Raw genomic sequence first — 27,552 nt, 5'->3', positions numbered from 1 at the left:
CTTGTAGCATTCAGATTACAAGCTTTGAGTTATTCACTGAGTAAAGTTGGATGAGATGTTGTCTTCAAGCATAATTTAGCTGCTCCCTCCAACAGATACTAATTTGAAAAGACTGGCTAATCTGGTGACTTAATTGCTTTCAGCATGATTTACATTTCTTAATTTTTGAGTTGTCACCATTTTTCTAAACTGGTGATACAGTAGTAACTTGTTTTTCAACTGGATGACTTATTACTTCTTTGAAAAATAGTAAGAATGCAGGCATCACGAGGTCAGTTTTGTGGGTTTAATTTCTCTGCGTATTTGTTAGACCATAGCAGAGTGAAGCTGTATGAGGTGCTGGCGTTGAGGGAGAGACACGTGGTGCCCTTGGAAAATTTCAGAAGGAAAAATGTAGGCTATTGCTTTTCTATTAAGAGAACGTTCCAGCTGATGTCAGATGGAACAGGTTCACAAAGTGATTCTTCCGTAAGGAAGGTGGAGGGAGGCAAGTGTCCAAACGCGGACGGTAGCGCTCAGTCCTGTAACGTTTGTTGCGTGGAGAACAGAAGTATGACCAGGCAAGAATGTAGGCTTCGGAATCAGCGTGACTGAGACTGGCTCAAGTTGAGCTGCACAGTATTTCTTGAAAGTTTTGTGGTCTAAATTAAGAGCTTTTATTGCAGCATTTTTGGTGAATCTGATTCCTGAAGACTCCATTGCGTCTTAGGACAGCTGTCTGAACAGTTTAATAGCAGTTAAAATCCCTAAAAAAAGTAGATGTATTTTTAAAATAGAAATAGATTCTGCATCTTTCTATCTCTAGCTTTTAAAATTTTGCTATTAATGTCGTGTTGGTTGGGTTTTTTTGTTTGTTTGTTTTTGTTTTTTTGTTGTTTGGGTGTTTTTTTTTTTTTTTTTTTTTTTTTGTGCGTGTGTACTACCAGAAATCACCTCATTGTATGTACCGTAATCAAGTAAACTCTGGCCGTTTTCTTGAAAGAACTTACATGCTCTATCTTTCTGTACTATTTCTCTGTAAAAATGATTTTTGAGACCCTGAATTATCCCTTTCTGATCATCCTTCAGTTTGTCAATCTTCTCTTTAAAACGAGAACCTTAGGACAAGACATTAAAACATGTTCTCATGAATGATATAAATAATATTGTTTCTGCTTGAAATTCTTGTCCTCCCCTACCCTGTGGTTATGTGTGTTCTCCCACTGATGTTCTCATTGTCAGGTCACACTCAGCTGGTGAACGTATGAGGTTTTGGGGGGTAGTGGTTAGGTTTTTTGGTTTACTGCGTCATTACCTCTGAGAGAAAGAACTAGAAAGAGTGATCTTGTGGTTAAGGTGCTAAATTACACGTGGGGTGAATGAGATTCATGTTCCTGCTCTCTTAGTCTTTCTCTTTGTTATCTCAACTAATACCTTTGTGTCATCTCTGCATGCACAAAGTGAAGATGCTATGTCTCTTCCTCCCCCCCCGGACAGCGCTGAAGAAAGCTGTGCATAAAACACAATTTCTCTCTTGGGGAAATTCTTTGGGGAAATTCTTCTAAGTACCAGGTTCTGTAATCTGGTTTTACAATTTACCAGGACTTTTCTGTCTTGTGTCAGTTTTTTGTCTTGTGTCTGAAATGACATAGAACTTGCCGTGTACTTTTATATATTTACATTTCTAGAAAAATGGTTTTAATTTTCACTCATAACTGTGTAGTGTCATTAAATTAACTTTTATGTACTGAAGAAAGATGAAATATGCTGTCTTAAAATAGCTGCAAATTTGAGATGTCTCAGAATGTCTTGGTAGTTGCATAAATTCTTATTGCAGAAATTGTTACTCTCTTTCCTGACTGCAATACATATCCATAAGAAGCACCTTTGGGAGAAACTTAGAAATACAAAGAAATTAACCATCTTGGACATCTGATATGAATTTTAAAGGAGTGATACAGCCAGATGTCTGTTGAGTTACAAGCACAGCCATAGCTTTCTAAAGCAAAGCAGGGGGAAGGCACCTTGTTTTGCATGTTTATTATTTCTCATTGTCCTGTTTCGCACAGAAATTTGGTCAAATTTTCAGTGATAAACAGCCAATATAACAGTGGAAGAACTAATTATTGTTGATTTTCATTTCCAGAAAACAGTAAACTCTTGCCTTTAATTGTTAAATTGTAATTAATCTCTCCCTTCCTTTTGAAAATGAAGTTACGGCGTTAATGACTATGAGGACTCCAGTCGTCTGTTTCTGCAGTTAGCTTTGTACAGCAAATGCAGCTGTAATACCAGTTTCCTCAGCTAAATGCTTTTTAATCCTGACGTAGTGTCTTGTGGATGAGGTAGTAGTTACTCTAGTGACCTCTGGAAATGGTCAGTAGGGTTGTGGGTATCGGTGGTTTGTCCACTGAAATCCAAGTGGACTGGAAGGAAATAAAGTTCTTTCTGCTAGGGTTTTGTCTTGGAGAGTAACAGACGGCTCTGCAGGGATTTTGGGGGTAGCCCAGCATGGTTTGGATTTAGGCTGGTGACATGAAGATGAAAGGCTTCCCTTCTACGGTTATGCTGTAGAGCTATAGTGTGGAGGCTTCATGGTTTGTTTTAGAGGAACCGTCTTATATTGGTGGCAATAGAGGTGGTTTGAATATCAGACGGTGTAACTATAGTTGTTAGATGTGCTGCCGCTCTGTCTCAGATACACTTGTCTTTAACACTGTCTTCGCGCTGTCTAGTGTAAAATAAAAATTTTCCTACTGTTAGCTATGTAAATGCTCCCAGGAACCAGTAAGGGCATGTGGATTGGAAACATAAGGGAAAGAATAGCATGGACCTGTCGCTGTTTCCACTTTTGATATGGAATGTTTGTTTAAAAATACCGTTCAGTTGTAGGAACCAAGATGCTTCCTTTTAATCTTATGCATTTTTAGTATGCTCATTGCCTTGGTGTCATGATGCTAGATTGCTAGCTGATGTTTGAAAAGGAATGTGCACCTCTAGACATTTCTAATAATATATATTATATTATCTCTGAAGAGTTCTGATGTGTGGATAATGTATTATTTTCCATAAATAACAATTTCAGTTCAGCTACTCAGAATGAGTTCTGATTGATAACATACACCTTCCTGTGATTATAGTCTCTATTTTGAATTCTGCCTATTAAATTGTTTTTAAGTTTTTTTTCTTCTTCATTTTGAAGAGCAAACCAACTGTGATCTATCTTCTGTCTAAAGTTGTCAGTTTACATTTTCAGTTGGACTTGTCTGCTTTATTTTGTTCTTTTTTTTTTTTTTTTTTTGCAAAACATGGACTTCACTTTGAGCCTGCAAATAGTTCTGTAAAGTAAATTTGAATGTTTTGAATGTTTTCATGGAATAAAGTTGATTTGACAGATCTTTTTTCAGACTTTTCTCGGTTTCATGTAGATCATAAGGAATGAGTTCTAGCTTAGTAGTACAGTTCCTTTGTTGCCATTGCTAATTGCTTTGCAACTCATTTCACTAACATATTTTAAAATTATTTTTCTGTAGCAAAATGATGGCTATCGAACCTTATCCTTGTCCGGGCATGTTGGTTTTGGTAGTTTGCCTGATCAGTTGGTTAAAAAATCCATCAAGCAGGGCTTCTGCTTCAACATTCTTTGCATTGGTGAGTAGTTTCTGGGTGGTTTAAGGCTTTAGTAGTATACCTGTCCTTAGGAAGTGACTGAAATTTAAATCCAGTTGCAATGTTAAATTCTTTCTTTAATGTTAAGCATGAACTATAATTCCAGCCCTTCCCCAGCTTTGCATATTTGTATCCATCCTTTGTTTTTATATTTAGCATTTTCATAAATAATATGAAGACCAAAAATGTTGAAAACGGATGCCATGCATTTATTGATTTACAGGCAGCTTCTTGGATTCTTTTGAGTAAACTGGGCTCCACTCCATTTTTACTGAACAAAGAGCTTCAGATCAAAAAATCCTAAAATTCCAAGGTGGTGCTACTGAAGTATTTCTATACTTATCAAATGTTGCTCTAATATTTTACCCTTATTCATAAAAACCCTGTGTTCAACCCCATGGTTTCACAGCTAGTTACTTAGCTTTTAGAAATCTATAGGAAATTAGTTTGCGCTTTTAAAGAAACCAAAGTGTCAAGAGACTGTTCTGCTTGTTACTCATTAGCAGGTAACTCTCTCGTATCTGTAGGATGAAAAAATTAACTAAAAGATGTTTAGAGCTCATTATAAAAAAGGAAAAAAGGAATGCAGGCAACCATTTTGCTCAGAGAAATCAGTTGACAAGTTTTTGTGTTAATTTGTTGAATTGTTGTGATGACACTTTCTGTGCTTAGCAGGTACTTATTTAACGTGCAAAATGTCTTCCCTAATCCTTCTGTTTAACTTTAGGGGAAACCGGAAGTGGGAAATCAACCCTGATAAACAGTTTGTTTAACACCAATTTTGATGACCCTGTGTCAACGCATTTTCTGCCAAATGTACGACTTAGAGCCCAGACTTATGAACTCCAGGAAAGTGATGTTCTTTTGAAGCTGACCATTGTAAATACAGTGGGATTTGGTGACCAGATAAACAAAGAAGATAGGTAAGTGCCCTCTTGTTGCTATGGTATGCAGAAGTTGTGGTCTTTAGTCGCAAGTTGATTTTTCTTTGGGCTTTGTAGTAAATGTTTGTCTTACGTATGTTCCAAGTGTTTGGTTAACTGTTTTCTCTGTGTACCAAAGTAAACATGTTTTTCTTCTCATCAGATGAACTCTGCCCCCTTCTTTATGATATAATCTTTTATAAATGTATGTAAATAAAATGTGCAATAGTGACTAGAGTTTCTTTTGGGGTGGAGGAAAGCAGGGAGAAGGTCAACGGGAGACTTTTTAAACAACCAAACAGGTTATAAGGTACTGTAGATTATATAGATTAGATCTATAGGGTTTTTAACAATTTGATCGGAACATATTGAAGACCTTAAACTGGAAGGAACATCACGTAGATTACTGAAGGCCTTTGTTTTTTATGTTGGACAGCTTAGTCAGAAGATGTAGAGGTACTATGCTACTGTCTTTCAGAACTTTTTTTGAGTCTCTGCTTTCATGAATTGAAGATTTTAAAATATTGAACTGTCTCTCAGCAGATTTTGTTTCTTTCACCTTAATTGTAAAGAATTTTAGCGATCCTTTGTGCTATATGAGTGCTTAAATAGCAGTAATTATAAATGAAAGTGAGAGAATCACATTAAGATTATCATGAGAGCTATTATGGTATGACTGGAAAATAGCTACTGGTAGTGACTTGGATGAATGAGATGCAAGTAGATATTAGTATAGATGTTAGAGTTTTGATGTGTGGTATAGGAGCTGCCTTTTAGTCCTTCTTTTAATTTTGTGTGTAACAACTACTTCTGAATTTTGATAGCATTTGATCTTTGGTATAAACCTCGTGTAGCAGCAGAAATGTAAGGGCACGCTGCTTGTACATCTAGCAACACTTTCTTTTAGAAAGCAGATTATAATCTGGTTTTAAGTAGGATAAGGTATACTTAAACTGTACTTATTGCATATCAGATTTACATTCTTCTCTTACATTCCTCCTTTTCAATTTTTGTCTATTGTTTAAGAGCTCTCTCATGTACAGTACTTCATCTTCAGAAGATAAAGGAGGTCCTATTTCTTGGTACTGGTAATTGCATGTTCTTTCTTTTCTTGTATCTAAAGTTTCTTGTATCTTCCTTCTATCTAAGAGTTCTGCAGTTGCACAGCTTGATTGCAAAAATTTATAAAACATCACTTGGGAAGATTGGTTATAATCATAACTAACTTCATGTAGCTTTTTTCACTAATAGTAGCTAGGAAATGTTTTATCTGTGTTAGGTGCACAATTCTTTTTTGAGTAGCCTTTCAGAAATTAAGATTACTCTGTACCTTTAATTTTCTGCTGTACTGGGTAGATACTTGAGCAGCCTTTTGACATGTAATGCAAAAATCCACAAAACAGTAGAAGAGGAATTCCTTTCTTAGTCTGGCTCTGTTTAGGAGTAGCTAATCTCTGGTTGTTAAATTTTATTTCTTACAGCTATCAGCCAATAGTGGATTATATAGATGCACAATTTGAAGCCTATCTCCAGGAAGAACTGAAAATTAAACGTTCTTTATTTAGCTACCATGATACTCGCATCCATGTCTGCCTCTATTTCATTTCACCTACAGGCCATTCCCTAAAAACCCTAGATTTGTTAACCATGAAAAGCCTAGACAGCAAGGTAAGACTTTGAAACAGAGTTCTAAGAATTTGTCTTATTTTCTGAAGCATCTTGCAGCTTTTAGATCCTCTACCACCTTTCAGTTCTATATCCGTGTCTTTGGTTTTGGGATGTTGTTTGGTACTGGTATACCTTAAGTTCAGAATAAATTGGTTCTGCAAGTAGCTTGCAGTTCATCATCTGGTTATTGACAAATCAAAAGGAGAGAGACAGACATGAAAGAATGAAAAAAGAAGCACAACGAGGTTTAAAGAAGAAGTAAAAAAAAATAGAACCACACCGACTTTACTTTTAACAAACCGTTAACATCTTATTGTGATTGGATAGGGTACCCTCCATGGGTGCTGTAATATTTCTAATTAAGCTTGTTTCTAGGTCACTGTTGAGTTTTAGGACTGCTGGAAAGCTGGCATATAAAAAGCTTTGCAGCACTGTGAAGATCTTTGTTACAGGTAGCTGAAGAGGCAAGTGCCATGAACACAACACCCTGCCAGCATGGCTTTTTCTAAGACAGGCTGCATTAGTGTTTTAAACTTCACATCTTGATTTGTTTTGAAAGCTTTAAAATAGCAGTTTCTAGTGTGATTACTTGCACTTTGTAAATTCTTAACTTTCTTCCTGTAATGGGGCTGTGTGAACTGGATGAAGCTAAATGTTTAACCCATTTTAAGAAATCTTACATCATTTGGGTTTAATTTGTTGAAATTTTGAAAAATTTGAAAACTTAAATGCATTTGCTGTTCCTCTAGCCCTTTCCTTTGCTTTACTAGAGCCTTTCCTGCTAAATTTTCTTTCTGCATTGTCTTGTTCGTGAGATTTTTCTTCAAGATAACAAGGATCGAATCAGCTGTCGATTCCACATTTGTGATTGATGAGCACATCTGGTATTTTTGTAATTTTGTTTGTGGATGTATTTTGCATTTTGAACTTTCTCAATAGCACAGGGCAAGTGGGGGGGAGGTATGGTGGGATGAAGGTAGGGGAGAGCAGAGTCACTTCTTTCTGCTATGGTGTTGGTTTATGCCAGATTAAAATGTTTGTGAAACTACTCTGTAATACGCACTGATAGCTAAAGAGCCTTGGTACTAGAAAATGGGACAGTTTCATGAAGCATATTGTTCTAGTCAGAGTTTCGAAGTTGGAGGTTGTGTTAAACCACAAAAATACTTGGTTTCTAGGTTGTGCCCTCTCTTTACTGAACTCCCTTTAAAACGGTGTTTCTTCCGAAAGGAAAGGAAATAGATCCATGAGTCCCAGCATCCTGAGAAAATATTTTTCCATCAGGATAAAATGAAAGTAATTCTGATTTGGGGGATTTTAGTTTCTAGCACCCTACTCTAAATATTTTTGGTTCTGCTTTGGCTCAGAGAGAACATGAACGGCATGTAACTTTGTTGTTTTATCCCTTTGCAATGGATACTTTCTGATCTTACTACAGAAATACACGTATACACAGAAAAAAGTATCTACTTTAACTGTAGTTTGGTTTCCATCTCATTGTGGAACATGTTTGTGATGCTTTTAGTACTGCATTCTGCTAGTGGCAATTCAGAACTTGTGATTTCCCAGGATGTGGAAGTCCCTGGGTGTGTTTGCTGAGTACAGGATTCCATAAAGAGAAGGTGGTACAGCAACATGCCTACATTGAGTGTATAAATTTATGTAAAAAATTTTCTTCAGTTTCTTCCTAAATCCAGCACAGTGTACACTGTTATGCTTTTGTTACGGTCTGCTTGGTACAAAACAAGACCAGATTACACAGCTCAGAGGTAAAGAGGATTCTTGGAATACGATAGGGTCATCCTATACCCTTATAATTGTGGGAGAGAAAACCAGATGTATCTGTGGGCAATTATTTTTTCTCTATTGCTTATAAACTGGATGACTAGCTAAGAATTTGGCCTCTAGCTTTTAGACATTGGAAAGTCTTGTAGTTTTGCTTAGAACTGAATCACTACAAACCAGCCAGGTTTCATTCACAGATTAAGGGAATCTTCTTCTGCATGCTTTCTTCCTGGGAAGTAATGATTATTCAACTAATACATCTGCATTTTTAAGTCATTCTTGCAGAATTATATACAGATTACTGTTAAGTCAGGAAATGACATGAGTGTACCTTGCAGGGTTTGAGTTTGGTTTTGGGGTTGGTTTTTTTTTCTTTGAAAACAATATTTAGAAATTTTTGTATTGATTCATAGAGAGACATTTAAATGAGCCTGAAAGATATCAACCAGTACTAATTTCAAGTATATGTATTTTTTTTCCTTCTCTGTAGCATACAGGGGCAACAGATGTTTTGACATTAATGTAAGGTGTTACATGAAAATCTTAGTTTGGAGTAATAGCATGTTTTCTCATGGGGGGAGAGCGGGAAGCAACACTTTGCATTTCAGGCAGAAGGATGATCAGAGGGCTGAATTTGGTGCTGGCAAACAGAGAAGTAATGTGCATGGATGAAGTTTATCCTGCTGACTTTATATGGTCAATGAGCATTGCTACAGAAAGAGGCAGTCTCAGCTGCTTCTTCCCATCGTACATGCTTAAGTGTTTTGGGCAGGCCGTTGCCTGGATGAGGGAACTGGCTTAAATTGAAAGCGAAAGATTGTTGCTTGGTTAGGGAACTGATCACGCTGAAAAGTAATCTGTCTCCTTGGACAGCTGCACAGATTTTAGTTCTACCTGGCAATGAGTAGCTGCAGGCAAGGGGAGGGGCAGGACTGCTGGTTTTATTGCAAGTGTAGACTTTTTTTATCGGGTTAAAGTGATTCTGTATTAATGGCCTATAACTTTGTGGCAAAATTCAGTTTTGTAGTTGTTGAGAGTTGTAGCTGGGGAAGAGGCTGGAAGGGAGTCAATTGGTTTCCCAGTCAGTAGTAGGCATAGGAGGGAGCAGCGGGACTTGGGGCACATCTATATGTGGTCCAAATCAATACAGTTGAAGTCTCTTGTTAGTACAAACGTGTGCTTTCGATTACTGTTATTCTCGGATGGAAGTACTGAGATAGTAGTTTTCAAGTAAACCTTAGATGCCACAAGCAGAAATTAATTTTGTTTAACAGATTAAGCAAAGATAACTTTTTTTGTTGTTGCTTATCTAAAGCCAGAGTAGTATTGCTTTTAAATTTTAATACAATGGTTGTGATTTAACATTAGTGTTAATAGCTGTGATCACAGTTTCTGGCAATTTTGCTTTTCTGTAGTTACTGGTCTCCTCAGTAGTCTTTCTCTGCTATTCAGTATCTAAGAAATTCTTTCCTAATTAAGGAGCGCTTGAAAAACGTCCATGTTGAAAAGACAGAGTAAAGGTTAATTTAATTCTGAGGCCTCTGTGTTCCATCCATTTTTAAAGCTATATGATAGAAAACTTAAATTTATGTCCCTCAGCTAATTTGATTGAAACCGTGAATTATTCCTAGCTGTAATTGTTTAAACAAGCCTAAATCAACTCAGTTATATAAAAAAAATCCTAGCATTTTATTTGATTTTAGATATTTTACCCCAAACGTGCTTAGGTTGCATATGCTACACAATTAAGGACTATCATCAGGTAATCATAGAAGTCATACTTTGGAGTTGGCATGCTTTTTTTTTATTTGGACATTTTGCTTAAGACAGAAGACTTATTTCAAAAACATCCATTTTGAATCCATTCTGGAGTTTCCATGCTTAGGCACTCAGACACAATATTCAGAAGAATAAAAAGAATGTGTGCAGGGTTTTTTCTTTTCTTTTTTTTTTTTCTTTTCTTCCTTCCTTTTTGCATCTATGATCAAGGAACCCTGTAAAACTCTTGTCTTCTCAAATCTGGAAGAATTATTTGTATTGTTCTTCCAAAATATTTGGACATTGGCATTAGTTCTTTGTGTCTAGTTCTGAAAAATGTATATTTTGGGAGTGTTGTTAGTATTTTTAAGAAAAATTTGGCATCTACTACCTTCCTAAGTTACTATCATAACTATTTTAGGAAATGGGGCAGTTTACCTTAGTAGAACTGAATTTCAAGTTCTGAATAATTAGTGTAAAGACTGATAAGCAAGATTCTTCAGTCTTCGTCATTCCTCTGCTTGCAGCAGAGAAACCTGAGAAACGCTTTGCTGCAGTGGTGAGGTGAACAAGATGATGTTGTAGCCGAAAGGAACCCAAGGAAGAGGCTCAGGTGTAGGCAGGGTTTGGTAGCCAGCTTCCTTTTCTTTGTGTATTTAAACTGTCAACTTTCATTTAACGCCTGAACCATGTCCCCCGGTGCTATAAACTAAAACAATCTATTTTTTTAGCAGAGGTATAACTACTTAATGTAATTTAGTTAATAAGTAGGCATTGCTGTTCTTTTGAGTACTTCACTGTATGAGACCTCCTTCCTTGTTCTTTTCTCAGAACCAATTAATTTTAAGGGAGTATATTAAATAATCTGTTGTTATTTTGTTAAATGATGCCAGTGAATGATTTTTCATGATTTGTGAAACTTTGATATCAATTGATGGAAAAGTTTGGACTGCATGGGAAGTTTTAAAGAGCTTATCACCAAACAATTTAATTTATAAAAGATGTCACCTCAAAATTGAAGTCTTACACGTTTCATATAATTTGTATCATTAATAGGTGAACATTATACCAATTATAGGCAAAGCAGACAGCATTTCTAAAACCGAACTACAGAAGTTCAAGAACAAAATCATGAGCGAATTAGTTAGTAATGGCGTCCAGATATACCAGTTTCCAACTGATGATGAAACCGTTTCTAAAATTAATACCATCATGAATGTAAGTAAATGACAAAAACATTGATATTTCAGTACTAAAGCATCACTCTCTAATGCCGACTCATGCCTGTTCTTTCACCATTATCTTGAGGCTTATAGGTTTGTATGTAACAAGGTTGTTTATATATTTTTCTCTCTCCTTAAGAAGCTTGTATGTTTTGAGGGTTTTTTCCCCCACTTGCAAATCTTCCTGTCCTTCTGCTGTTGATACCACTTGTTTTAGGAGGCTTTTTCTTTTCTGGCTCAGTAACAGAAAAGAGGTTCTCACTCATAAATACTTCTTCTAATTTCTGGATAATTAATATATAATTACTAACCTAGACGGACAGATTGGCTTTGCTCTTTTCCTCAGCAAATACTACCTGACATCTGTTAGGGAAGATATTCAGGTGCCTCATTTCTCCAATTTGCTCTGGTCTCTATGATAGCAAGTCTTCCATCTGCTTTTTCCTTTTCTTTAGTACTTTCATTTGAAATTAGGACAAATTTTCTCTGGGGATTAAAAAGTCAGATATAAATCTGGCTTTTTTACCGTTGTCCGTTCAGATCCTTCCAGGAGTATCTGCCAGCTTCAACTAGGCTTGTGAAGCTAGACATCTTTGCTTTGAGCACTCTGTCTGTATTTGCTGTTCATGTGCATATGTTTGTAGATGTATGTACTGGGGTTTGAAAGTAGGGAGGAGGAGCCGGTATGCCGGAGTGTACGGCTCTGCAGTCCCAGCCTCTGTCACTTGTGCCAGGGAGTGAGGATGTGCAGGCTGTCGTTCAGTAACAGGTCCTTCTGCGGTGGGGAAAGGTGGTGGTCTGGTACTTACCCCTTTCATGCTCTGCTAGTGAATTATTTTCCAGTTAACGATATTTTCTTTTTATTTGGTCAGTTGTCGTGGGTCAGCACGCAGACAGTCAGTGCCCAGCCCGTATTTCTGGCCACTTGGCTGAGCCCACAGCAGTAACCATACCTGGGGTTCAAACCTGTGATGGTCTCATGACTATTACTGGGGATATGAACTTTGGCTGCATGCAAATCAGAGGGATGTGTTCTAGAGCGGCTTTCTATTTACTGCTGATACTCTCCCTATGCAGCCCAGGATGTAGTCAGCCACCTTTGCCACTGGGGCAAACCTGCTGAATCAGGTCCAACTTGTTGTCCACCAGGAACCCCACGTCTTTTCTGCAAAGTGCCTTTCCAGACAGTCGGCCCCCAGCATGTGCTGGCGCATGGGGTTGTTCCTCCTGATGTGCAGGACTTGGCACTGCTCTTGTTTGAACTTCATGAGATTCCTGTTGGCCCATTTCTCCAGCCTGTCCGAGGTTCCTCTGAATTGGCAGCACACCCATCTGGTCTAGCAACCGCTCCTCCCAGTTTTGTTAATGTAGCTGGACTTTTGTACCAGTAGTTTGACTAGCTACTGGTCTCTTCAAAGTGGTTTTTGGGTTGAAACTGCCTGTTGGCTTGTCCCAAAATGGTGTTTTTTCCCCCTAATTTATTTCTGAAGTGTTTGCTTTTCAGTTCTGACATAAGAATGCTGTGAGATAAGACTATATTGGTGTGACTCTTACAGGGGCATTTGCCATTTGCCGTAGTAGGAAGTACGGAAGAGGTGAAAATTGGAAACAAAATGGTGAGAGCTCGTCAGTACCCTTGGGGCATTGTACAAGGTAAATGAATTCTCAATGGTATTTTAACAAGACTTTTGTTGTTGTTGTTGAAGTATAAAATTCACCAATACTAAAAGGGGCTGGTGTTATCCACTGATGCCATATTGATTGCATTTTGGATCAATAGTTTAAGTTTAGCAATTAATACTTGAGGTGTACACTAACTGGTAGTTTCATCAGCACTGATGCATCCCTGAAATCAAGCTATGAGATGGTGTATGTAATATTTGGGTAGGTTAGTATGGTGGCAGTGCCTCTAGCACTACCAAATTTCAATGTTTTATGATTGGCAGTAAAGAAGTGGGGAAAAAAGAGAGAAATATATCATTGTTCAACTCTAACAGGAAATCAGGATGTGCTGGAACACGTTCACCAGTTCTTACAGTTAGTGCTTCAATGTGTATATTAGAAACTATAACAAAGTATAAGAGGTATAATAAACAAAGAGATACATTTTCCTGGGAGTATAATTAGTAAACAAAATAAATTAATCTCAACGGTGTTTAAAATACATTTTGACAATTTTGCTACTTGTGCATAGTAATAAAGTCTTCCTCTTTTAACTGATTAGTGGAAAATGAGAACCACTGTGACTTTGTAAAGCTTCGCGAGATGCTTATTTGCACAAACATGGAAGACTTAAGAGAGCAGACTCATGCACGACATTATGAGTTGTACAGACGCTGCAGACTGGAAGAGATGGGCTTCAGAGACATTGGCCCTGAGAATAAACCAGTCAGGTAAAGGACTTCATGTGCAGCACTTGCTTTCAGCATCTGTTTGCTTCACATTTGACTGTATCAACCCAATACAGAGCAGGGTTCATACATAGAATAGGTTTTCTAAGAGGGAAAGAATTGGTTTTTTTTTAATCAGAGTAAGTATGTAGCTGTTCATTCAGTTGTCTTCATGGAGAAGAAGTATATGGGATTATATGAGCATTACTTTTAAAGGCATACAAGCTAGTTGTATTTCTAAAATCTTTCTCTTTTAGAATAAACCTGGGGATTTTAATTTTTGCCATGGATAATGTCAATTTTCTTCAGGTACATGCACTTTATGCCTCTTTAATTTCATTATATATTAGCATGCTGGTTTACTTTCTCTCTTAATAATGTCACACTCTGAACAATGGTTTGGTTGGACTCAAAGTTCAGAAGGAACTGCAGTAAAAACTGTTACAGAATCATTTGTTACGCTGTTGGCTTCCCGCGTTATCTGCCATAATAACAAATGTCTAGCCTTTTCAGGTCAAGAAATCTCTTGCTAGACTGTAGGAAGTTAATGGAGGATTCCAAAGGAAGGTTAAGCAGAGGGTTAGAGACACTTGGTTATTTCATGTAGTAAAGCTGCTTTCTGCAGGAGGTATTTACAATTTCTATGTCGAGTTTGTTTAATCTTTTATTTCCAATTCTGTCATCTCCCTCTCCCTCTTCCAACTTCCTTTGGTTGTTTTACGCATGGGACTGTGTTTTGTAAGTTGCTAGAATCCTGATAGGGAAGAACTGATGCTTCAGGAGTTGTTCAAGCCTTCACGGTTTAGCAAAGTGCTATTATTGCATAGTCATGGTGGGAAATACCAGACATGAAAACAAAATCCAACTTTGCATTAAAAACAGTTTCTAGTGCTTCGAACCAACTGGTTTGTTTACTTCTTGTTTTATGTGGCAATCAGACTGTCTTTACCCATTCTGTTCTGGTAAAAATAAATGGCTTTTAAATGGCTTCCCTCCAAAGAGATGTTTTTAGTGGCTTAAATTGTTTGCTTTCACCTTTACTTTGCACAGAAGTTCTAAGGCAGTTGCAGTTGCTGTAACTCGTAGAGTGTTTATGGAGCAGCATTTCTTTCACTTTGACTAGGTCTAATTTATGTATTGTTCAAACAATAATAATTAAATAAGATTAATGTGGCCAAGGAAGATGCTGGATGTGGGCACTTCTTTCTGAAGTCTTAATGTCAAGGCACATTTAAAGATTAGTTCATTGAGATGATCTTGAGCTGACCATGTATCACAGTGGTCTCTTGACATTCCTCTTGACTTAAAAAGAAAGGAATAAATCCTTTTCATAAATAGAGAACCAAAGGTGAATGAGGTTTAAAACCCACTGAAACTGACCATAGACTTTTCATTGGGTTTAGGTTTAAGTTTAAGAACATACGCTAACAGCTGATACCTTATCTTTGTCCAGGGAAAGCTTTTTTTAGAGATTTGTTCATGGCAGTATTGATTGCAGTACCTTTGGCTTTTCTGAACTTGAATTCATAATGTACAGCTATCTCAAGATAAGAGTTAAATTATAAAAATGATCATCTACAGAACTGTTTTCTTCCACAAACACAAGAATTGTCTTTGTAAAACCCCTAAACATTTTGCATTTTACTAACGATATAAACGATATAACGTTTATATTGTTAGTAAACGATATAACGATATGGCAGGTTTGTATCAGAATGTCACAGTATTTTATGCTTCAGAAGTTGGTTTAGAAATGGATTGCTTCATGGAGATATGGAAAAGCTAAGTTCCCTCTGGTGTGTAGTTTTTATGTATAGCCCACTAAATGTCAGTTTATCGAGAGCTTTGTGGCAAGACAATACACTTAGTAATTAGTTTTAGTAAATTGTATCTATTGAAAATGTCATTGCTTTGGAAGGATGAGAATAGGTATCCATAAGAATCTAGAAAAATTAACTTTTTCTCAGATTTACTGCACCAAAAAGAGAAAAGTGGGACTGGATCTGGGATGTGTGGTCATCCCTCAGTTATGTGGCATAGTGAATGACACTGAGGTCTGAAAGAGAAGGCATTTGGTCTTTTGGGAGAGACTTTTTATGATACCATAAAAAAGGAAGAGAATTTAGAGGATCTGTATGTAGTGTAGTTAGCAGACTAATGTAGCCTTACCCCTAAGGTGTTTTATGAAGCTACTGAGGAAATGATAAAAAGCGTCATCCTCAGCAGTGTGATAGAAAACATCTCTTTCCGTAGAGGAAGTTCAGTGCTTCCCATTTTGCTGACTTGTAAATTTAAATATCTTTCAGAATAGGGACTATCCTGTTCTTCTGGGCAAAAATGTTTTATTAAATTGTCGTCCTCTTTGTCCTTAAAGATGTTTACAATATATACACATGGATTCTAAGAGCTGTAGCTTTAAAGTATAGTTAATATTGCATAGCGGTATATGACTGATGATTAAAATTTCATGCTACTTGTGTAAATGATGATCAAAATGCATGTTGAGAAGTCATAGGACAAGCATGTGATGTAGCTGTCTACATACTAAATTTGGTAATCTGAATTGGGTTATTTTATGTAAAGTTAGAAAATTTCTGCTAGACTTGAATAATTGGCTGATTTTACTGCACTGGGGTTTGTAGCATTTGAACATTGACACTTGAGTAGCTAATGTGCCCTGCCTCTTGGCATGTTGTGAAAAAGCTGCCTGTGAAGTTCCTATACCACTCTTTTGGATTTAAAAGTACAACAGGAGTTTATTCATCCAAAATTGTACATCACTGCAAAGCAAAACCAGTAATTCTTGGATTTTCGGCTACCTTGTGAGATAGGTTCTAGGCAGATATCTATAAAGGCTTTCACTCTCACATGAAAAAAACATGTTGGCAAGCTTTATTTTTTTTGTATGGGAGACATGGAAAGAGATGGTTTCAGCACACAACGGAAAAATATATTAGCATCCTTATTACTAGGTGTGAGGAGGGAAAATAAAGATAGTAGTTGTCTGAAGTGACTGTCTTGTGTACAGTTTTAAAAATGCCTATTCCCTAATCCTATATTTTTGTGAATTTGTGTCATAATCATTTTTTAATTTGTTTATTTGCAATTGCATTCTAAGAATTAACTTTTTCATTCGCCAGATTTCCAGGGAAAATTAATTACATGATCAGTCTGTCAGTCTCTCCCTAGTAACTTATGAACCAACTCTCCATTTTCAAACTTGAGTAAAGGGTTGGGTGCTTCCAGGGGACTACATGGTTAGTGTTCTCACTGCAGGAAAAGCAGAAGACCTCTGCTCCTACCAGTTGTTGGCCAGCCAGTGTGCATTTGTTGTCAGTAAATCCTTACCTCTGAATGAAGTACTGTCTTTTGAAACTCTTGGGAGCTTGGCAGTACTGCAGTAGGATGAGAAGGTCGTGGGTGATTTGGAAGTAGCTAAGGCTACTGCACGTGAAAGACCCACGAGAGTACTCACAGTAAGTAAAGAATATTTAGGATGTATGGAGGGACGCTAATTGTATGGTTAAAAAGGTGTAAGGATGTAGGCAGGACTTTGGGTATTACAGTCATTGAGAAAATAGAACATAAAGTCATCCATAGGAATTTGGGCTATCAATTCTGCTGCTTTCAGGACACCTGGTTTATACTGGCATTTTATCAAACCATTATTTATTTAAATTGAATAACAATAATTAGCATAACTTAAATTAATGAGTAATTGGGAACTTAATATAATTCATATACGTTGCAAAAACAATATATAAAACTTTTTTATGAAAAGAAGAGTTCAGTCTTATAGTGGAGTATCATTGCAAAAGGTCATGAGAATTACAGTCATGTATGTACCATATCAGATTAAAATATAACATGTGGTAAACCACTTTAAAAATTAAGAATCCACCATGTGGTGCTTCAGGGAATAAATGGAATAGCATCTAAGGCTAAACTTAGTCATATAGGTATAATGTGGTTTCCAAACCATGAAAAGCAGCCAATCAGGAATGGAGAGCCTGTTACGGCAAAATTTGTGTAATGAAGTCAATGGATAGCAGAGTATTTGGGGAGGTGGTTTATGCATTTTATGCAGTATCTGTTGCAGTATGTAAAATCCAGGAAGTGCTTTTATTATCATCTTGTAATACTTAAAAGTGGGATTTGCATTTCTTTGTTGTTGAAATGTAAAGATAGACTTTTTTATGTGGATGGTCTAGTCCTGCCTTTTTGATGGTCCAATTATGTCCATTAGGAACATGAATTCCTAGTTTCAGGTCAATCTCAGCAAGAGATAATTGCTGAGATGTCCAGAATGGAAAAATTGGGGATAGCTGAAAACAGAAATGTGGACATGAAGAGCGCTTCCAGCCAAACAGAATTCTAAATATATACACACCTAGTAAGCTTAGATGTTTGCAAGGGAGGAGAAGATTACTACTGTTTTGAAGTTGGACATTTTGTAAGTCCATTTTCCAGTCTCAGCTATGTTGTTGCTTAAGGGGACATCCTTGTTTTGAAAGAAGAAAACTAATAGGCAAGGGTCTGTTGAAAAAAGCCAAAGATTGATATTCAGGCTGTATGCTTGCATATTTGGATTCTCTGATGTTAATAATTCTCTGGTTTAGTTGTTTTTCTGTGCTTATGATTACAATTTGTTCTTCATCATAATTGCAGTTAAACGTAATTGTAACATAAACATCTTAGTTTCTCAATATGTGAGCAATCATATATTCCATGCTTTATTCCTTCCTGAAACTGGGATATTCAGACCTTGCAGTTCTCGAACAAAAACATGTTTATTTTTCAGTCTATTTTGAGGATGATGACAGAAAAACAGGAAGGATTCAGTAATGTAAATAAGTTCACATGTAGAGGAAGGTTGATATGACTCTAGTTGTCTTTTCTGAGAAAGGAAACCTAATATCTGAAAGGCTGTTAGACTTCTTCCTTAAGAAGTCATTTGGGAATGGAGTTCATCTAACCAACTGCAGACCTTTGCATTTGAGCTAAAGATTTTAACCTCCTTATGGTAAGACTGAACTGCATCCAAAATACATGTTTTTCATGCCTCCACTGGGAAAATGGTAATTATTTGGAGCTACCAGTCCTTAGTGTTGCTAAATATCAACTTAGGCAGTTCACTGAGTCAAGGGACCATGCTAAAAATACCTGCCACTAGGTAACTTTTAAATTTTTTAGTTTTTCTGATATACCTTAATTGCTTGTCGAATGTTATGCAAAAAGTTACAAGTGTAGTTTTCAAACTGAAAGCTTTTTTCAACTTAAATGAACAAACTGTAAAATATTGTCTAAGTATTTGTGGTGTTCAAAGCGCACAAACATTGTGTTCCACTGAGAGTTGAATTAACTTCAATCAGAGTCTTTATTTATGAACATAACATGTTTGATTTGCATCTTTATGTTTAGGCTTCCATGTTCTAAGTCTTATGCAGATAGAAAAACTGTATGTCACAGCTATGCTTCTGTAGAAAGGTAGGTGATAGTGCTGTTACGAGGTATGTAGTTGATTAGTAAGGTGTAGACTTTCTTCACAATCCCTTCCCTTCCTCCAAAACCTCAGTAAGAATACATGATTCAAATAATTATCTTTAACATCCTAATTTTGCAAGTGGTTTTGTACAGATTATAAAATTCTAGGGGTCCACGAGAAGAATGAGAGAACCTGTGAATATGATTTTCATAATGTGCTATATGAGAAGCAGTGAAACCAGTTTTCAGGTAAATGGAAAAGTGTTTTACTGTGAGCAATGGATGCAGTAATGTTGAAAGGATTGGCTTAAGATCTGGTGAACTATTTTCCCCTCCTCCTCAAACCTCCTAAAACCAAAGACTGTTTAGATCATTATGTTGCTGATATGCCAAACACAGAAGAGGAAAGTTGTTTTAATTTTATCCTTGTGATTTCCAGAACAATTTAGTCCAGGGGGAGGGGGATTTAAGAAATACACTTTTATTTCTTCTTTTCTTTATACATGTAATTTGATTACTTAGTAAATCCAGTGTCTTCAAAGTTAATCTTCTACTAATTTCAAGACAAAATTGCTTTTACCTGATAAATTAGCTTCGGTGGAGTCTAAAGATGTCCACAGAATGAAACGAAGGTGCGATTGCAGCATGTTAGCTTGGTCTCACGTTTGCTCTAGCGGCTTTATTGCACCCAAAGGCAGCATGTTAGCTAGCGGAACTGACGCAGGGCCCACAAGTGTGTATAGGGAGATTGCTGTGCTGTCTAAACTTAAAGATAGTGTGATTTAATATACCTGTGTGAAAACCATGCTCTTGTTTCATGTGGCAGATACAATTTCAGGATGATCTAAAAAAACCCAAAACAAACACACAAACAAACCCCAAAAGGTTGTTCTTCCAAATTTGTTTTGTTGCAATGTATTGCTCAAATAAGGTAGAATAGGAGAAGTGCTCTGACCTTGAGATCTTACAAATGTGAAGTCTGCATGTGCAATTTTGAGACTTTTCTTCTCTCTTTATACTTTGAATACAAAAAAGAAACTTCAGGATTGAGAAACTGCCCAGTCATTGTAAATTTAAATATAGAAGAGCGCTTTTTAAGCTTATGGTTGCCCTAAATCATTAAGTTTTTAGATGTCCTTTTTTGTAAGTCTTTCCATTTATAAACTGTTTTAATAGAAACAGTAAAAGATGAGACATAAAAACTGGTACAAAAGTGTGTATGTGTATTAAAAATATAAAGCAAATTTAAGTATTTGATATAGATATATATTTATTTTACATCAAAGTGGAAGGCATGAGGTTCCTGGTAAAGGACAGTAACTCATGATAGCTGGGAAAGGCTGACTAGTCAGCACTGGGGAAGTGTTAGAAGAGATGAGTGGTGTAAGAGAAATCTCCAGAATAAAGAGCTAGAACGTTATCCATGTTTTGAGCCGTTCATAAGCCCTATGTCCTACGAGATACTGGACAGATCCTTTTGTTTTTGTAATAACCATTAGCACAGCTCTGATCCACCAATTCTGCCTCTCTGGAATCGTGTGACTTAGAGGAGATTGTGAGAAATGTTTTGTCGGAAGAACTTGTGTCGTTAAGCAGGTATGCTTTTCAGAGGTAGTGTTCTCTTTGGTGTACGAGATACATCTGGGTACAAGCTCCATTCCTTTTTCCCTGAAAAGCAGAACTTTTCCTGCCAGCGCTGTGGTGATAGCAGTGGTAGTATACACCCTGAAAATGTCAAACCTCTAGCAGCATCTTTTAATTTGCTATGATATGATTTGATACGAAAGAAGTTTCTCAATTTCAAGTACCTGTTTGGAGGAAAAAAATTGTCGTCTTGGGTACTGAAATGTCTAGTAGAGTAACTTTAAAAAAAAAAAAAAGGAAGGGAGGCATGGATTTAAAAGTAAAGAAATGTTTTAATTACTTGCTGTTTTGTTCTGCTGCCAGATATTTGCTCAATGATCTGAACTAATTTACACGTCCTATATAAGTTCAAATATAAGTGTGGTATGTATGCAGTATATTAGTGTCTGGGAGAGAGGATTCAGGAGAAAACAAGCAGTCTTGAGGGTTTGGCTGGTGCATGCGGGAAAGTAACCTCATCTTTTGGATGTTGAACTACTTAGGAAATTGTATTTATTCTATATATTAATGCAACTCTGCCATATTTAAATTTTGACATTACATAAAGAGAGTGCTATGTATTTTGAAGATCCTGTTATTTTCCTTCCTTTTTCATATAGGAGTAATCAGTTTGTTAGTTGTGTTAATGCTCCAGATGCATTGTTTTTGTAATGTTCTATTTTAAGACTGAGGTTTCACAATGTGGAAATTTTAGGGGATTTTTCTGGCAATTTCAGTGTCTTACTAATAAGTAACTTAAAAAGGTTCTGCATGTTGGAGGCAGAAAGCTATAACTCAGGTCTTTTAGAACATGAGATTCCTAAAATGCTGTATTTACTTTGAAATGTAAATTGCCCAGGAGCTGTTATCGTAAATAATTTTACTCAGGGTTGTTTATTTAAACAAAAATTCAGAAAGTTAAGATGCTTGCTTCTGTTTAGGTTTGTTTATGAATTTTTTGTATGGGAGCTGTAGAAATTAATATTTCAGATGAATAGTAGTTGTTTAAATAATGTTCCAGATTGTTGGTTTTCCACATTGAATAAAGCAGCGTGCTGGAGACTTGCTTACATTTTTGGACTTCAGTCTACAGGAAGCCTATGAGGCAAAGAGGCACGAGTTCTACCTTGAACTGCAAAGAAAAGAGGAGGAGATGAGACAACAGTTTGTGCAGAGAGTGAAGGAGAAAGAAGCAATATTGAAAGAAGCAGAGCAACAGGTAAGCATGCCTGTCTGTCTTGAGTTTGTTTGCTGAGTTTTGGGACACTTAAGTTCTTAGCAAAATCACAACTAGTTGATATTTATAATTTCCTAATATTTTGAGGGCAGTAATGCTTAAAAACAAAGCAGATTGATTACACACATTGATTGGATTAGTAGATTGATCAGACACAAGCAAACAAGAGCACAAGTCTGATGAGGAGCAGCTGAGGGAACTGGGGTTGTTTAGCCTGGAGAGAAGGAGGCTGAGGGGAGACCTTATCGCTCTCTACAACTACCTGAAAGGAGGCTGTAGCCAGGTGGGGGTCGGTCTCTTCTCCCAGGTAACAAGTGACAGGACCAGAAGAAATGGCCTCAAGTTGCTCCAGGGGAGGCTTAGATTGGATATTACGAAAAATTTCTTCACCCAAAGGGTTGTCAAGCATTGGAACAGGCTGCCCAGGGGAGTGGTTGAGTCCCCATCCCTGGAGGTATTTAAAGGCGTGTAGATGTGGTGCTTATGGACATGGTTTAGTGGTGGACTTGGGAGTGTTAGGTTAACAGTTGGACTTGATGATCTTAAAGGTCTTTTCCAACCTAAATGATTCTATGATTCTATAAATGGCAGTCTTTTTTTGGAAGGAGGGAGCTTATGGTCTAAAGGCTTTGGTGGCTAGCTGGGACAAGTCAGTAGAGTAGGAGGTGATATGGTGAAGTAAGAGAGTGATGAATATAATGGTTGCATGTTTCTTTGTCTTCTCTAGTAGTATGCTGAGAAACATCGGTATGCCATAGCAGCACAGTAGATGCTTTTCATGCATAGGTTGCTCTGTAAAAACCAAGACTTCAGGAAAAAATCCCATGAGTTGTTTTTCAGCCCAAGAGGGTGGGGCATGTATGTTTGTATGACCTCCAGGTTCAGTTATGAAATACAAGGTCAACCCTCATGTTGAGAGATTTGAAAGTGGAGGGGGTTTGTTTTTGTTGGTTTTGTTTTGTTTTTAAAATCTCATCTGTTCCCAGCTGCCTTAAGAATATTTGGAGATGTGGAACATTCCTTGAATATGTTGTTGAAGATTTAGCCCTGTCAAGCTGGACTGGCAAAACAGGATCTTCTCATATACTTTCTGCCAGACTCTATCATGGTCATGCGTATTTATATTCAAACACTGGTTTAATTGAAATTGGAAACCTGTGTATATTTATTAATGTTCTTTTCTGTACCTCCATCTCCCAGCAAAGATGTAGCAGTTTTTGCGAGGTGTTGAGATGCATATTTTAAATAAGAAGGCGGCTTAATACTTTGTTTTCTAAATCTGTTAACTTGTGGAGAAAAAAATTGCATTCAGTCCTTCCCAGTATGAGGCTATCCAATTGGAAGAATACTTGGCCATGTTCAAAGTAGGTTCAGCTAGGTCTTGCACAGTATCTGTGGTACCCTTTGATGTTTTCCTTCTATGATTTATACCAGGCGGTTTTTGAGCTCTGCATATTGCAATTGAATTATGGATATTAGTTTTCCCAGTTCCTGATGTGGGAAAGTGATCATGCAGTCACTCCTAAAGAACATTTGTCATCTACTCTTGCTGTTAATTCTCCAAGAAGTGTATATGTGTATCTGGAAACTAAAGAAAAACAGGAATGTCTTTTTTACTTAAGATTGCTTTCACATCCTTCATTTAGAGGAAACTTTTAGGTGCAATGTGCAGCATTACCACTCCTGAGACATCCAGTTGCTTAGGCCCTTACTGTTTCTACCCCGAATGTTTTATTGGTATACCTGTTTTTGCAATGCCTCTGGTTAACTGTTGCAATGAAATAAATAAATGAATAGTATACATACATACACACACACACATTTTAAAAATCTGACAGCTCTACTGTGTAAAACAGGCGTACTGTTATATTTATAATCTTAGTTATTTCTTTGTTCCTTCTTTGCAAAAGGTGGAAATAAATCTCTGATTTCTATACCAGTATAGCTGCACTCAGATTGAGTTACAGCAATACAGAAGGGTACAGAAGCAGGATTCTAGGAGAGTTGAGGTGTGGGGAGATGGGAGGTGAGGAAGGGTGGAGTGAAGGACCCTTTGGTTATCATGCACAACTTCACAGTAGGTTTAAACTGGTCAAAATGCATCTGGAGAGTAAAATCCACTAATATGTCAAAAGAGCAATCACAGAACAATTACTGCAGCAAAGCAGTTAACTTCTGGCAGCCCACAAGTAACTCCCCCACCCAGACTTATCGTGTGTGTACATATTAATGTGTAAATGTAATTAATATACATATTAAAATCATATACCTATATGAAAATACATACCTGTGTAACTAAAGTATGTATGATTCCTTGCCCACTTGGTTTTAGGGAAGTAGATTCTACTTGACAGATCCTGATTTAATCCTTCTGTTGGTAATTGTTTCCTCTTCAAAGGCCTTCTTATTTTTGATGTAAAAAAGATATAGTGAAATCTAGTAGGAAATCTAACATTCACTTAGTGCCTTCCCTGATTTCCACCTGTACTTTGTGTGCAGTAGCCTGGCTTCCATGAGAACAATCTGATATGAATGGTTATTTTTCTGGATTGCTGGTTTTTAGTCTTACCAGTTTTGGGAAAGAACTGCAATGTCTTATGACTTTTAACACAAGTTGAAGTAGGTTTTACTGTTTAATTGCAGAGGGGTTTTGTATTGTGATACCACCACCTTGCGTTACTAGTTGGAAATACAATTTTTGTGCTTTCTTTAAACAGATACAGACTAAATTTGAACATCGTATGCTAATGCATCAAGAAGTGAAACTGAAATTGGAGAAAAAGAAAAAAGTTCTAGAAGATGAAATAGCTATGTTTATTAAGAAGAAAGCTAACGCTGAATTACTCCAATCACAAGCATCTGTCTCTACCCCTGTTGTTAGTTTGAAGAGAGACAAGGACCGCAAAAAGTAAGTGCTGATGCTAGTCATCAGAGGCAGCAATAAAAAAATTATTCATATATTACTTTCATAACGCAAATTTTAGTAATCTTTTAGAAAAGATACAAACATGCTCCTATTCTGGTACGTGATAAGAAGACAGAAGTGTGTAAAATACTCTCATGCTTGGATCATTGGCTCTAAAATTTACTTTTAGAGTAATTGCTGTATGTTCTATGAGCATTCTGTCTTTTTTTCTTTTTTTTTTTTTCCCCCCATGAAGGAACGAAGGTTTTCGGCTTGAACTCCTGTGCTTTGATGTCAGAGATGAAGAAACTGTGAACATTCAGAAACAGACTGAGAGAGAGAGGGAGAAGTTAGAGAGGGAGAGAAATTCACCCAGGGAATTCCAGAAATAGCATTTGATTGCAGCACTCAGGTTTTGAATGTAGGATACCTTAGTTTTATGAAGCAGTCTGACTGCTGCTGTCCTATAATACTAGATGTGTCTTCCTAGCACAGATTTTTAAGAGGAGAGACTGATAAAATTGGCTGTAAAATTACACCAAGTGCAGAGTATGACATGATAAACATTTCACTTTCTTCCCTCCCACCCACTTCTTTCCGTATCCACTCCCAAAAGAAAAGCTCGGATAAATTGTGAAATTTCAGAAGTGTATTCAAAAGTAGTCTCCAGAATAACATGGCCAACTTCTTAATACAGAAACGTTGAATTAAATTTTCATATATAAACATTAAATTAAATTGAAGTTTCTTTTCTCCTCCAAAAACAGAAGTCAATTAATTTATTAATTTCCTTTTCTGATAGGCTACAACTTTACTGCAGATAACATTTTGCTGATTAATATCTTACTGCAATTGAAAGCAGATTATTTGGTACAGAAATTATTCATAACTGCTAGATCATGAAAAACTCTAGAAGCTAGATGGGTGCACGTATTTCCACAAATATAATCAAGACACCTTTGACATTTTTGGGGTCTATACTAGCAGCCTGCTTGTGTTTTTGCCAAAATTTGTTGCGTTTCAAGTAACGTTACCGACTTCCTTTTCCTAAACTCCTTTTTCTGCAATTATATATGAAAGTGGAATTCTTGGTAACAGAAGTCATTATCTGTGCTATTATGAGTAACTCTCAACTTCAGAAAATTTTTAGGTTTGTTTTCTCTGTTTTAGCTTTATTTCTTCAGAGTATGTTACAGTTTATATGCCTGCTTTTGTTTTTCAGTTCCAGCTTTACATAATACTGATGCTAGAAGAAACAATATTGATAATTTCTCTTGAGGAAGCGACGATTCACCGTGTGCTTCTGGAGGTGTAGGAGTTGCAGTTTCTTACTAAAGGATTTAGAAAATATCATCTCTCGTTGCTGCATTCTGCAAAAGAAGAATTTTTAAGTATGATGTGTACGCATACGGTGCGGCGATTACTGTCATTGCCATCACGGACTTTCTATTACGAGTCTGCCTTGATTGATACACACTTGCCTTACATACGTGTGGCCTACTTGCTTTCATTTTAAATGCATTGTACCAAAGAAAATGTCTCTGCCATGAACAGTTCCATTCATAATATGAATGCTGTAGTGCAAAAGTATTCAGTGAATATATCCACTATAACCTTTCTAAAGAGTTATTTTCATATGGTATGGTATATTAGTCTACTAAATATTATTTAATACAACTGTTGACATAATTCAACCATTTACTGATTTTGCTGACAGCTTTTTGTTTATAGGCTTTTATGTACAAGCACTGTCCTAAATTTCAGGTATGATCTTTGTAATCAAAATTTATTGAGATGTTTTTGCAGTGCTGTACTGTTGCATGATAGCTTATCTGACATTACTAACTTAACATGGAAAGTACCTGTAACTTTTTGATCCTTGTGACTGCGGTGTTCAGTTACAGCAGAGGCTGAACTTTACAGACACTATTAACCACAAGAGCTTCAGGTTAAAACAAGTTTAAAATGTTTTTTATATTTTCAGTAGCCATGATAACTAATGGGAAACTGTAAGAAGTGCAGTTCTCTGAAGTTGTTTTGTGCGACTTTGTAAAAATGAAATGCTAACCTGATAGAAATAAAATACATTGGTTTTGCTTAAGCGTTTCTGTTCTGCTTCCTCTCCCTCCCATGTTATTAAAAACAAGGAGTAAGATTTCACATTAGTCTGAAAAATATAAATGTTTTGCATCTGTTTTAAATGTCTTCAGTCATTTATTGATTGGAAAAAATAGGCCATTTGTGCGTACTGCGCCAGAAAGGCAATATGACTTGTGATATACTTGTCATATACCACTGTACTTGTCATAGAATCCTGGAATATCTTGAGTTGGAAGGGACCCATAAGGATCATCGAGTCCAACTCCCTGCTCCTCGCAGGACTACCTAAAACTAAACCATATGGCTAAGAGCGTCGTCCAGGCGCTCCTTGAACTGACAGGCTTGGGGCTGTGACCACTGCCCTGGGGAGCCTGTTCCCGTGACCGACCTCACCTTCTGTTTTACTCACCCAGTGATGCATATCATATAAGATTGTTTTCCTTCAATTCTGTAGCAATGGGAAGGAATATATGCTAAGATACATAAACCCTTCATTGACCAGGAAAGGGTCAAACTGCTAATTCAGTCAGCTCCACAGGCACAGCAGGCTGTAACATAGGAGGGAAGGGTTAAGCGGAGACACCCGCACACTCAGCCAGCACATAACTGAGCCTTCTTTCAAGAGAAGAAAATGGGCCAGGGCCAGGCCCTGTGATTGCTGTCTGATTGCTCCTTCCTGAGCAAAATGTAGCTTGATGAAAGACTGCATTTTTTGTTTGGCTTTGTACCACTGACTGGGCCATTTGCATCTGTTTGATTAGAAACAAGGGATACACCCTCCTTGAAGGAGGTAACAGCCAAAAGAAAA

General features: G+C 36.9%; 1 protein-coding gene across 1 annotated transcript in view; it reads left to right on the top strand.

The window, feature by feature from the left end:
* SEPTIN10 (septin 10) overlaps positions 1–26,745 on the top strand; it is a 32,256-nt gene extending 5,511 nt beyond the window's left edge. Inside the window, 9 exon segments of the mRNA XM_075525192.1 lie at positions 3,513–3,630; positions 4,376–4,571; positions 6,053–6,239; positions 10,839–11,000; positions 12,562–12,658; positions 13,230–13,398; positions 21,589–21,721; positions 24,457–24,647; positions 25,867–26,745. Of these exon segments, the coding sequence (XP_075381307.1) occupies positions 3,513–3,630; positions 4,376–4,571; positions 6,053–6,239; positions 10,839–11,000; positions 12,562–12,658; positions 13,230–13,398; positions 21,589–21,721; positions 24,457–24,647; positions 25,867–25,882 (1,269 nt within the window). The 3' untranslated portion in view covers positions 25,883–26,745.
* The last annotated feature ends 807 nt before the right edge of the window (positions 26,746–27,552 follow it).

The sequence above is a fragment of the Mycteria americana genome, chromosome 1 (assembly GCF_035582795.1).
Source record: "Mycteria americana isolate JAX WOST 10 ecotype Jacksonville Zoo and Gardens chromosome 1, USCA_MyAme_1.0, whole genome shotgun sequence".
Classification (NCBI taxonomy): domain Eukaryota; kingdom Metazoa; phylum Chordata; class Aves; order Ciconiiformes; family Ciconiidae; genus Mycteria; species Mycteria americana.
The sequence above is the reverse complement of the archived record's forward strand: the minus strand, read 5'-3'. Positions and strand labels throughout refer to the sequence as shown.